The following is an 11,725-nucleotide window of genomic DNA, read 5'->3' as shown; positions in this document are numbered from 1 at the left end:
GCCACTGCAATGAGAAGCCCGCGCACCGCAACGAAGAGTAGCCCCCGCTTGCTGCAACTAAAGAAAGCCCGCGCGCAGCAACAAAGACCCAAAGCAGCCTTATAAATAAATAAATAAATAAGAATTAATAACATAGGGACCTGATTTAAATTAAAAAATCAAGATTTTTAGTTCCTTGTTTTAAAAGCCCTTTAAAAAATTAAATATTTGATTTGTTATATCATTTGGTTTTATTATATCATTTTTAATATCCAGAGAGGAAAATTTATGTCAAATATGAACTAAACAACTCTATAAGAAAAACAAAATTCTGATGTCTGTTAAATTCTTTCTAAGTTCAAATTCACTACTCACTCTTAAGGTAAAGTAGTCCTGAGATGAAAGAGTTTGAAAACTGATATTCTATGTAATAGGTTATTCACTGGTGCACCACTGTAACTTCAAGATATTGGAAACAACCTACACGTCCATCAATGATAGAAGAGCAAAAATAATCATGGCACAACCATACAATGAAGAACTATACAACAGTAAAAAAGAGTAAGGAGCAATTAGGCAATAAAATAAACCACATCCAGATTGGAAAGAAAGAAGTAAAACTACCTCTACTTGCAGATGACATGATCTTGTATAGAGAAAATCTTAATGAATCCACTACAATAATTATCAGAACGAATAAATGAGTTCAGTAAGGTCGAAGCATAAAAGATCAATATACAATAATCAACTGTATTTCTGTATACCTGCAATGAATAATCTGAAAATGGAGTTAAGAAAACAATTCCAGTTATAATAGCATCAAAAAGAATACTTAGAAATAAATTTAACAAAAGAAGTGCAAAACTTATATTTTGAAAAGACAAAACATGGCTGAGAGAAATTTTAGAAGACCCAAATACATGAAAAGACATCTCATGTTCATGAATCAGAAGATGTAATATTGTTAAAATGGCACCACTCCGCAGGTTGATCTATAGGCTCAACATAAAACTAAAATTCCAGCTGACTTCTTTGCAGAAATAGACCACCTGATCCTAAAATTCATATGAAAATTCAAGGGACTCAGAAGAACCAAACAATCTTGAAAAAGAACAAAGTTGGAGGACTCACACTTCCTGATTTCAAAACTTATTACAAAGCTGCACTAACCAAGACCCTGTGGTACTAGCATAAGGACAGACATATGGGTGAGTGGAAAAGAACTAAAGAATGCAGAAATAAACCCTCACATCTAGGTCAATTGATTTCAAGGGAGTGTGAAGACACTTCAGTGGGGAAGAAATAGTCTTCTGTTGAACAAATAGTGCTGGGACAATTGGTTATCCACATGCAAAAGAATGAAATTGCACTCTTTCCTTACTCCATGCACAAAAAATCAACTTGAAATGTAAAAACTAAAACTACAAAACTCTTAGAAGAAAACACAGGTGTAAATCTTCACGACTTTCAATTAGACAATGGTTTCTTAGACATGACACCAAAAGCACAAGCCACAAAAGAAAACATTTAGAAGTTGGACTTCATCAAAATTCAAAACTTATGTCCTTCAAAGGACATCATCAACAAACTGAAAAGACAAGCCACAGAATGGAAGTAAAGACTTGCAGATCAAATATTTGATATAGGATTTATATCTAAAATATATAAAGAACGCTTACAAGTCAACAATAAAAAGACAATCCAATTTAAAAGTGGAAGAAGGATATGAATATACATTTCTTTTAAAAAAATATACACAAATCATCAATAAGTACATAAAAAGATGCTCAACATCATTAGCCATCAAGGAAATGCAAATCAAAACCAAAATGAGTCACCCCTTCACACCAGATAATAATGAGTGTTGGGGGGCTGGGATGAACTGGGAGATTGGGACTGACATATATACACTACTATGTGTAAAATAGATAACTAATGAGAACCTACTGTATAGCATAGGGAACTCTACTCAATGCTCTGTGGTGACCTAAATGGGAAAGAAATCTAAAAAAGAGGGGATATATATACATATATATATCTATATATATATAGATATATATACATATATATATATATATAGATATATATATATAGATAGATATATATATATATATACGTATGACCGATTCACTTTGCTGTACAGCAGAAACTAACACATTGTAAAGCAACTATACGCAAATAAAAATCTGCAAAAAAAAAGTGTTGGGGAGAATACAAAGAAATTAGAATCCTCTGCCTATAGGAATTAAAATGGTCCAGCTTATGTGGAAAACAGCTGGGCATCTCCTCAAAAGATTAAACACAGACCCAGCAATTCCACTCTGAAGTGCATACCCAACAGAATTGAAAACATCCATCTCAACAAAAACTTGTACAAGAACATTCATAATAGCATTATTCACAATACCCCAAAAGTGGAAATAACCAAATGTCCATCAAAGCTGAATAGATTAAAAAAAGAGGGCTATAGCCATACAATGAACACTATTCAGCCATTAAAAGAAAAGAAATATTGATACATGCTACAACGCGGATGAATCTTTAAAACATACGCTAAGTGAAAGAAGCCAGTCACAAAGAACCATATATTTTTTAATTTATTTTTTTAATTTTTTTTACATCTTTATTGGAGTATAATTGCTTTACAATGGTGTGTTAGTTTCTGCTTTATAACAAAGTGAATCAGTTATACATATACATATGTTCCCATATAGAACCATATATTGATTGCACGATTCCAGTTAAACAAAATGTCCAGAACAGACAAATCTAGAAAGTAGAAAGTATGTATTACCTTTCCAAATTAAATTATTTTGAAAACAACTATGTTGTTCCTGTATTTATATGCTGTCTTTCTAAATCCTAAAATAATTCTAAAATATTTTTAAAAGCACTTGAAAGCACAAATGCATGCTATGAATCAAAGGGAAAAGACCTGGAATTTTGAAACAGCTAAGGAAAACTCATAAACCTTAAAGGCAGAAAACCAGTTGTCTTTTTTGAATGCTATCAAATGACCAAAATTCCCTTCAAGTTAAATTCTAGCCTCCTTTTGTTTTGTTTTGTTTTTTAATTTTTATTTATTTTTTATACAGCAGATTCTTATTAGTTGTCTATTTTATACATATTAGTGTATACATGTCAATCCCAATCTAGTCTCCTTTTGAACTGAAAATTATTATCAATAAACTTTAATTTGCAAAGTATCTGTATATTTTATAAAGGAATCATCAGTGTAAAGCTGAAACTTGCTAGACTTTACATCACAGTAAATAATTTTAAACTAAATGCAACAAACACTTAAAATATTTCTTGGAATAACAGAAAGAGCATAACTTCGAGTCAGATACATGGTGTGAATCTTAGCGTGCTATTTACCATCTAGGTGATCATCAACAATTTGCTTGGTCTCTGTGAGCCTCAGTTCACCCTCCAAATAAATCAGGAATTATAATACCTACTTCAGAATGAAAAGAAACATTCCAACTACTTACTAAATGGGAAGGTGGGGGTCAGGACAGTGTTTGGATTATTCCACTCTTTTTAAAAAATCTATCTATACAATTTGAATTTTTTTTACAACTTGTAAATAATTTAAAAACATAATGATTTTAAAAACTAAAAAATCTACTTTTAGGGGTTCTTTTAGAGATATTTCGTAAAACATCTACACATAGGAGACTCTCAGTTAAAATTTCCTCTCTCCTTCCATAGCGTTTCTACCTTCTTGAATTCAGGTGAACAAAACTGGGAAGAAGCAAAGTTAAACATTTATTTTTCTGAAGGCTATAGTTATCAAGAAAGAGATAAACAAGGGCAATAAAACTAAGCTTTTAAACCACTTTCCTCAAAACATACCTAAGAATTTAATCTGAAGGGGAAAAATTTCCACGTTCACTGATTCTAATCACTTTATTCTGATACTTTGTATTTGCTTGTTGTTGTTTTTGCAATATAAAATAATACTATCAAGTGAAAAGGAAATTTAGTACCTTAATCATTTGACCAACAAGACAAATTCAGGATTCAGTCCAGAGAATAGTTATCACTGAAAAACACAATACAAATATAATGACTATCATTTATCTAGCAAATAAGATAATACAAAAAAAAAAAGATAAAAATAAGATAAGCTCCACCTTTTTTGCTTTGACAGCACACTGAATAGATTAATGTAATTTAGTTCATCTAGGTTATCACCTTATACTGTACATAATACTGTGAGAATTAAAACATTCTCTTCCATATGCTAATAGATGAATAAAGTGAATGTCAGGAAGCAAAATCGTTTTGCAGGTCAAAAAAGTGCCATTTTAAAATCACGAAAGTACACTGGGACCGCTAAAGCTGGTTATGCGGCCTTTGATAGCTTGTCTTAAAAACTGAGTCATTAGACTTTTACAAGCATCTAATGTATAACTTTAGCATTTCTCATCAAGCATGTGTAAGTACATAATTAAACCCTCATGTCCTTTAACGTTTACAAATCCTATTCTGGACCATTAATACATATGCTACTGAGAAACAATATCCGGGAGTTATTATTGCATTTCTACAGTGTCCTTGTTTTTAGACTATTTCAAGAACGTATCTCTGAAATGGGGAAGCACACTCAGTAAATTTTAGAAAGATACAACGATTTGTATCAAATTTGTATTTGATACAACATAACTATTTCATCTCAACCTCATTGAGTGGTTGAATGGAACAAAATTAAAAACTTAAAGTGGTGAAAGCCAATAGGTAAGGGATTCCCCAGCTCTCAGGCTTTCTCCCTTCCACTTCCTGCAAGCCACTTCAAAACCCCAACTCCGATGACAAGAGTTCTTCGAAGTCCCAGCGGATAAAGCCAAGCTCTTAGCCCGGCCTCCAAACGCTGCTTCTCCGGGCCGCCCCAAGACAGATGCAAGGGTGACGGGATGGCTGCCCCGCGCCCCAGGGCGCGCGGGCGGAAAGGAGGGACACCCATGACTCATTCTCCCTCGGCCCACCGCCAGACCGCACCACCTTCACCCGCGCGCGGTCTCGGGACCGGACTCTCAGCGCCCCCCAGAGGCGGATGGGCCCCTTCCCCAGGAAGGCCCCCTCCCCCGGCAAAACACCCCTCCGGACGAGGCCCGGGGTGCGTACAAACCTGAGGCACCTGCTCCCCGCAAATCCCGGAAGCTTGTAGGGTGCCTCGCCCCGCCCCTCGCCCTGCGAGCATGCGCACCAGGACGGCCCACGCCTGCGCGTCCCCGAGAGCCCCCGCCGGCGCACGCCGCCGACCCGGCTCCTTGGGCGGCGCGCGCCCCCTGCCCTGCAAGGCACAGGCAACGTTGGCCCACTGCACCCTAAGTGCGTCCTCCCGTTAGGCGGCGAGCGCCGGAGGGGAGGGGACAGCCAGGAAGGCAGGAAGCTACAGCTTAAAAGGGCAGCCCGCGCCGGGCCCTTCCTCCCTCTGTCCGTCCCCGGGCCTGTGAGAGCGCCTGTCTCTGCGGCCTCCGTCCTGCCGACATGTACCGGTGCCTGGGTGAAGCGCTGCCGCTGTCCCGCGTCGGGCCCGCAGCCCTAGGCTCGGCGGCGGCCGACTCGGCCGCGCTGCTGGGCCGGGCCCGCGGGCAGCCCGCCACAGCCGCCGCCGCCCCGCAGCCGGGGCTCGCGCCGCCCGGCCGGCGACAGTACAGCGAGGCGGCGGCCGACCGCGAGGACGACCCCAACTTCTTCAAGATGGTGGAGGGCTTCTTCGACCGTGGCGCCAGCATCGTGGAGGACAAGCTGGTGGAGGACCTCAAGACCCGGGAGAGCGAGGAGCAGAAACGGAACCGGGTGCGTGGCATCCTGCGGATCATCAAGCCCTGCAACCATGTGCTGAGTCTGTCCTTCCCCATCCGGCGCGACGACGGCTCCTGGGAGGTCATCGAGGGCTACCGGGCCCAGCACAGCCAGCACCGCACGCCCTGCAAGGGAGGTGAGCCCCTCGTGCCCTGTCCCGCGGCCCTGCCCCGCCCCGCCCGGCCTCCTGCCTTCTGCCTCCTGCCTCCGGGTCACGGCTCGACTCAGCCCCGGCGGGCACTGTCCCCCTCCCACGTTCCCCGCTCCCTCCCAGCCCCGGCCTGGGATGTGTCAGGCTCTGGTGGATAGTGAATTTTCCGCCCTATCCCCACCACGTAGTTGGTCCTTCCCCCGCGAGCCGTCATCCCCGGTTTATGCTTGTTGATGCTGTATGCAGAAGACACTGCCACCGCTCTTTTGATCCTAGCGACTGTGACAAACAGGGTGGGTCTTGACGGAAATGACTTGTAGAAAAGGAAATGACCGGCCCATCAGATTGTGCCTCTACAAGATTTTGTGGGCTTCTATGACTCAGGCGAACGCAAACCACAAAATAATTGTTTTCGGATTTTTTTCACTCTTTGTACAACAGTGACAGATGATACAGGAACATACAAAATGAATTGCCTTTTAAGTTTGAAATTCAGAGTTTTACTAACCAGATGCATTTATTAATTATACTTCGATATTTTATTAAATTACTTTCCTACTCTGGCAGCTTCAGTTTTGCACACACAGAAAAAGGTAATACATGAGCAGTGTAACACCTGACAAACACCAGGCATCCTGACAGTAAATCTAAAGGGTGTAGACTGCAGGACGGCCCGCCAGCCAATGGAATGAAATAGCCCTGTGGGTGTGTACTGGTTCAGGCTAGCACCAGATTTGAGCTTGAGGAAAAGATAAAGTGCTTGAAGAAAGGGGATGAGTCGGTTAAAATTTGATAGTCACTAAGTTATCCTGTAGTTTAAATTTTTGAATGTCTGTAGATTTGGCTTCTTCTGCAGTCAGATTGCTTTCTTTGAGCAAATAAAGGCTCCCCCGCTACTTTTCCCCCCTTAAAATCGCACAGTGCATCTTTAATAGTGCTTAAAAGTAACGTGGCAAAACCATTTTTTTCTATTAAAAAATTATGTAGAATAAAGGGCCCAAGGAGGTAGAGTCTAGCTGGAGGTTGCTTGGCTAATAAGCACAGAGGATGTTGGGCTAGACCCTTTGTCTCTGTAAATCTGGTCCAGTGTTCTATTATACCAGCTGACTTCTAAGGATGATTTTTAGAAATCTCTCTAGCAGAAAAATTTGAGCTCTGCTGGCATTCTTAGCCCAGGAACAAAGGTTGCTTCAAACTGCAAAGGTAAATGATTTACCTCTACTACTTGCTAAATTTGCATTGACCCCACCCACTTCTAGGACTTAACCTTTAGAGCTTAATTATCCTCTAGCTCTCAGTTTCCAATTCTAAAACCAACTCTTGAACCACTTTGACCTCTGGTTTCCCTTTCCAGCTCCAATACTACATAAAACATACACACTGTCCATCTACAGCGCCTTCTTCCTATCCACTCCCTTATTCTCTAAACCAAGAATACAAGTTCAAGCTCCCAAGAAAATCAAAGATGTTAGAAGAAGAGGCAAAGTTAGCAAATATTAAATTGCAGTGTTTCTTTAGAATGGACATCAAGTTTATATACTGTCTTGTTGGCAGTATTTTCCAGTTGCTTAAAAGGTATGCAGCGAAACCAGTATATTTGTTTTTCTGCAGGATCTGACTTCGTTTCCTTGAAGTTCTTTATATTATTCTGTTCTTTCTATGCCAGGCCCTCTCCTATCATGAGTCACAACTCCACAGACTCAATAAAGCAACTAAAGTTTGTCCTAATTTGTTAGTCCTCTTCCTCTTGCCACAGCAGTTTTATACCAAAATAATAATAAAGCTAGCAACAAATTGCATCAGCTATAGAAAGCACTGTTACTGTAACACTTGTTCCTACTAGAACGTAAGATACAATTCTCTGTTCTATTTATCCCGTTTACAAGAAGGCTTGCTAGTGAAAGCACTACTAAATCCCAGCATATTAACAGAGAAACGGAAGTGCAACTAATAAATGGTAGCAAGCATTGCAAGATAATATGAAAGAAAATCAGCCAATATAAAGTGATAAATTTATTATCTTAAGAAATTTGAAAGACTTTCTGGAGAGAAAAGGATGGGCGAGGATCAGATAGCTATGCAGGCTCTTCAACATATTTTGGGGTGCTTAAGATAATGAACAGGGTACTAAATAGATGATCAGCAAAATGGGGGTACTGTAGACATCCATGCTTTGCTTTCATGACACTCTGGGATTTTCCTACCCATTTATCACCCCCATCTTGTTGCAAAGAATGTATATTCCAAGAGGGACTTATTTTCAGTGGGTTTTTTTTCCCTCTAATTAAACAGTACAAGAAAGTTGTTAACCTCCTTGGTCTCACTCTTGTTTTAGAAATATAGCATATATTAGGTGACTGAGATTTTTTTTAATGCTTTGGAGAAGCCATGTGAACTTACCCTCCTAAGCACACTTTTCTCTCCCCATCCTAACTCAACTGCCTTCTTGACCAACTTCTTTGGGTTGGGGGGGACCCTTGTCTGCTCTGCATCATCCTTTTCCCAACCCTCAGCTTTCTAATCTTTCATCAAGAGCAACCTTTAACCTGAGTTTTCCAACATAAAATTCTCAAGGTTGTAGCAAAGCAACAATCCAATTTATAATATGGGTATGGGAAACAGGTGGTTTTAAGACCTGAGGGTGGCTGATGTGTACTTTATACTGAGTAAATATTTAATAAGTAAATATTTAATAATACATACTGTTTTTGTGCTTCTCTTTTCCCACATAACCATATTTAAATGAACGCAATAGATTTGCATCTGTTAAGGATTTGCAAGTGTGCTTCATGCTCTGAAAGGAAGTTTTAAGGGAGGCCTTAAAAATATTTTCAGCAAAGATGAATCTTGTGGGAGTTTGCTTTAAGACTTTCAAAGGTTCTTATGTGTTTGAAAACATTATCAGTGATTATTCCTGTTAACTTTTTCAGAATAAATTCTCTGTATTTTATTGGCCCTGGTTCGACCTGAGATCAATATACCTTTTTAGAAGGAAATTTATTATTTAACTCACTGGGGGAGTAGAGAGATTGATGATAGCAATTCATTGATGTAGGAGTCAATTTACTTTCTATTCCCTCCTGTCCTCCCATCCTCCACCCCCCTCAGGTCTTCAGATTAAAACTGTTGAGTCCAAATTTCCTGTGACTGATTTTTCCTCTTAGAACTTTCTAAAATTATCATTTAAATAAAGTTGATGGAATCCTGATGCACTGACCTAAATCTTTCATTTAACTGCAAATATCAGCACCCCCCCCCAAAAAAAAAGTGTACCTTATGTTGACCCATTGACTTGTTTTTAAGAGCCGAAATGCAAAAAAAGAAACAGTAGGAGGTAGATGGTCTTTGTTCTTGTCTTTGGGCAGCAGGATACAGGGGTTGGGGGCAGGGCAGCCAGCTAAGGGTTGGAGTCAGTACAGTACTGAAGTCCCCCTCGGCCTTTGGGATCTAAGTTTGTGGTAAATGGTAGTGCTTTTTGAGAAAACACTAGAAAGTACTGATACTGTGGTTTTTGTTTGTTTGTTTAACATCTTTATTGGAGTATAATTGCTTTACAATGGTGTGTTAGTTTCTGCTTTATAACAGAGTGAATCAGTTATACATATACATATGTTCCCATATCTCTTCCCTCTTGCGTCTCCCTCCCTCCCACCCCTCTAGGTAGTCATAAAGCACCGAGCTGATCTCCCTGTGCTATGCGGCTGCTTCCCACTAGCTATCTATTTTACGTTTGGTAGTGTATATATGTCCATGCCACTCTCTCACTTTGTCACAGCTTACCCTTCCTCCTCCCCATATCCTCAAGTCCATTCTCTAGTAGGTCTCTGATACTGGTTTTAAATGAGACATCCTCTGCTTTCACCGGAAAAAAAATGTTTCTTACTTATTTCTCCTATGCTGAATTGACAACCATCAAAACGGGTAACTTTGAATAAATTCACACTGTCTAATATTTTTAGAATGTGAGTATGTGTCTACATCTGCTGCCACAAGGTAAATGTAGTCTTTGTATATAAATTTAACTCAACCTGGAAGTTCAGTTAGAACACAGGTAGCTTATGTCTTCTATCCTCTAGCCCTTAGCCTTGAGTTATTGTTGTTTTTAATACTTTTTTAGTTAAATATGAATTGCGTTGCTGTTATAAAGGTCTTCTTATTTCATGGGAGCCAAATGCCCTCCCTGAAAATACTAGGGAATGAAGAGCTACGATAATGGTGGAGACCTGTAAGCCAGGTTGTCCTTCAGTCTTCCTGTCACTTTGTGTGAATCCCTCTAGCTAGTTTGCTTTGGCAGTAAAAACCCCATATGCAGGAAGACAAACACTTACTGCTCACTTAATATGCAAAGGACACTTTTCAGGAATTGGGGCATCAAAAATTGGAGGACAAACACCAGTAGTATGTATCAAACTCCAGATAAACTGACAATGTTTAAATTTCTAAGAAATGACTTAGATTTTATAACTTATACAGTGGGAAGAAACTAGGTTTAGATTGTTGGTGATAATTTAGATTGCTTGGGAAAATTGTTTCTTATCCAATTATGTTAAAGATACTGAGGGCTTTGCCAACAACCAATAATAATTAGGTTGTTATAATGTAAATAATAAAGGAAAAAACCTTTAATATCACTTTAATGAAGCACATTGACTCATAAATGGCCCATAATTGCTCTACCCAACAAACCCCTGTTAAAATACATACGTATGACTCAAATGTTCTAATAATAGTGAAAGTTATAAAATGAAGCAGCTCTACTCCCAATCCTTTCCTACAAGATAACTGTGAACAGTCTTAAGTCCACAGCTATTATCTAAAACTGACCTAGCTATCTAGATGAATCAGTGTTTTCCCCTTTCCAGAGGCAGAAAATAATGCAGATTGAAGTACTCACTATCAAGACTGAAATGTTAATGTATGAAATACTACTGATAAAGGCAGGACAGGTTTTATGAAGGGCAAGAAGACAATCTGGGCGAGGGCTGCTCAAGACATTTTTAGTTACCTTTCAAAAGGCAGCTGTACCTGGGAGAGTCTGCCTTCACAAAGGTCAACTGGCAAAACAAGGGATAGCAATAATAGCATTTATTGAGCTCTTACGTGTACACCAGGCATTTTGCTAAGAGCTTTTCGTGCATCACTGCTTTGATTCCTCAGAACAACCTCATGAATGCACTGTTGACCCAGGTTTTCAGATGCAGATACTAAGGCTGAAGAGTGAGGTCTCCCTTGGCAGGGTTACACAGCAGTAAGTAGTAGGGTTGGGTTCAGGCTCCAGCCATCTGATTCCAGCACCCACCTTCTTAGTCATTGTCTGGATTTATTCATGTAAAAAGTTACAAATTGTATCATGGGGTAAGCACTGATTGAGAATCATGTCATGCCATCAACACAATGATTCCTACTACTCTGGATCATTTGAAATTTGTTAATAGCTATTAGAAGACCTAACTTCTTGCTAGAAAATAAACGGCGTTCACAGGTGATGACTTTACCAGTCCCTTTTTTTGTAATCACTTAAGCAATGAAGGAACATTTTAAAGAGTATTCCGTTGAGAGAGGTTTCAAGAGCTTTGGTGTTTAAACAGTTTATGTCGGCCAGAAAAACTCATTTCTCCACCAGAGTGTTATTTCATGTATCTTTATGGGTCTTCAGTGCGATAATTCTTTTAGCACTTTGTGATACGTTTATTCTTTAGAGTTAGTCAAAATTTATTACTACTCAGGTCACTAATTTTTTTTTTTTTTTTTTTTTTTTGCGGTACGCCGGCCTCTCACTGC

General features: G+C 39.4%; 2 protein-coding genes across 6 annotated transcripts in view; one reads left to right on the top strand and one right to left on the bottom strand.

Annotated features, from left to right (window-relative positions):
- The window catches only part of SHLD2 (shieldin complex subunit 2), a 101,164-nt gene extending 96,005 nt beyond the window's left edge, over positions 1–5,159 (bottom strand). For 4 of the 5 annotated variants that reach the window (XM_029245145.1, XM_029245152.1, XM_029245151.1 and 1 more), the window contains exons 1-2: positions 5,114–5,126; positions 3,972–4,027 (exon numbers count right to left, since the gene is read on the bottom strand). The gene's annotated coding sequence lies outside the window, so the exon portion shown is untranslated. Of the gene's footprint in view, positions 1–3,971; positions 4,028–5,113 lie in introns of all 5 variants that reach the window. The other variant, XM_029245146.1, reaches the window with a different exon arrangement.
- A 70-nt stretch (positions 5,160–5,229) lies between these two features.
- Positions 5,230–11,725, top strand: part of GLUD1 (glutamate dehydrogenase 1) — a 40,287-nt gene continuing 33,791 nt past the window's right edge. The window contains exon 1 of the mRNA XM_029245523.1: positions 5,230–5,929. Coding sequence (XP_029101356.1) covers positions 5,476–5,929 — 454 coding nt within the window. The 5' untranslated portion in view covers positions 5,230–5,475. The remainder of the gene's footprint in view (positions 5,930–11,725) is intronic.

Source organism: Monodon monoceros, unplaced genomic scaffold, assembly GCF_005190385.1.
Source record: "Monodon monoceros isolate NGI ecotype Baffin Bay Population unplaced genomic scaffold, NGI_Narwhal_1 Super_Scaffold_4, whole genome shotgun sequence".
NCBI lineage: Eukaryota > Metazoa > Chordata > Mammalia > Artiodactyla > Monodontidae > Monodon > Monodon monoceros.
This window is presented reverse-complemented; position numbering and strand designations above follow the sequence as displayed.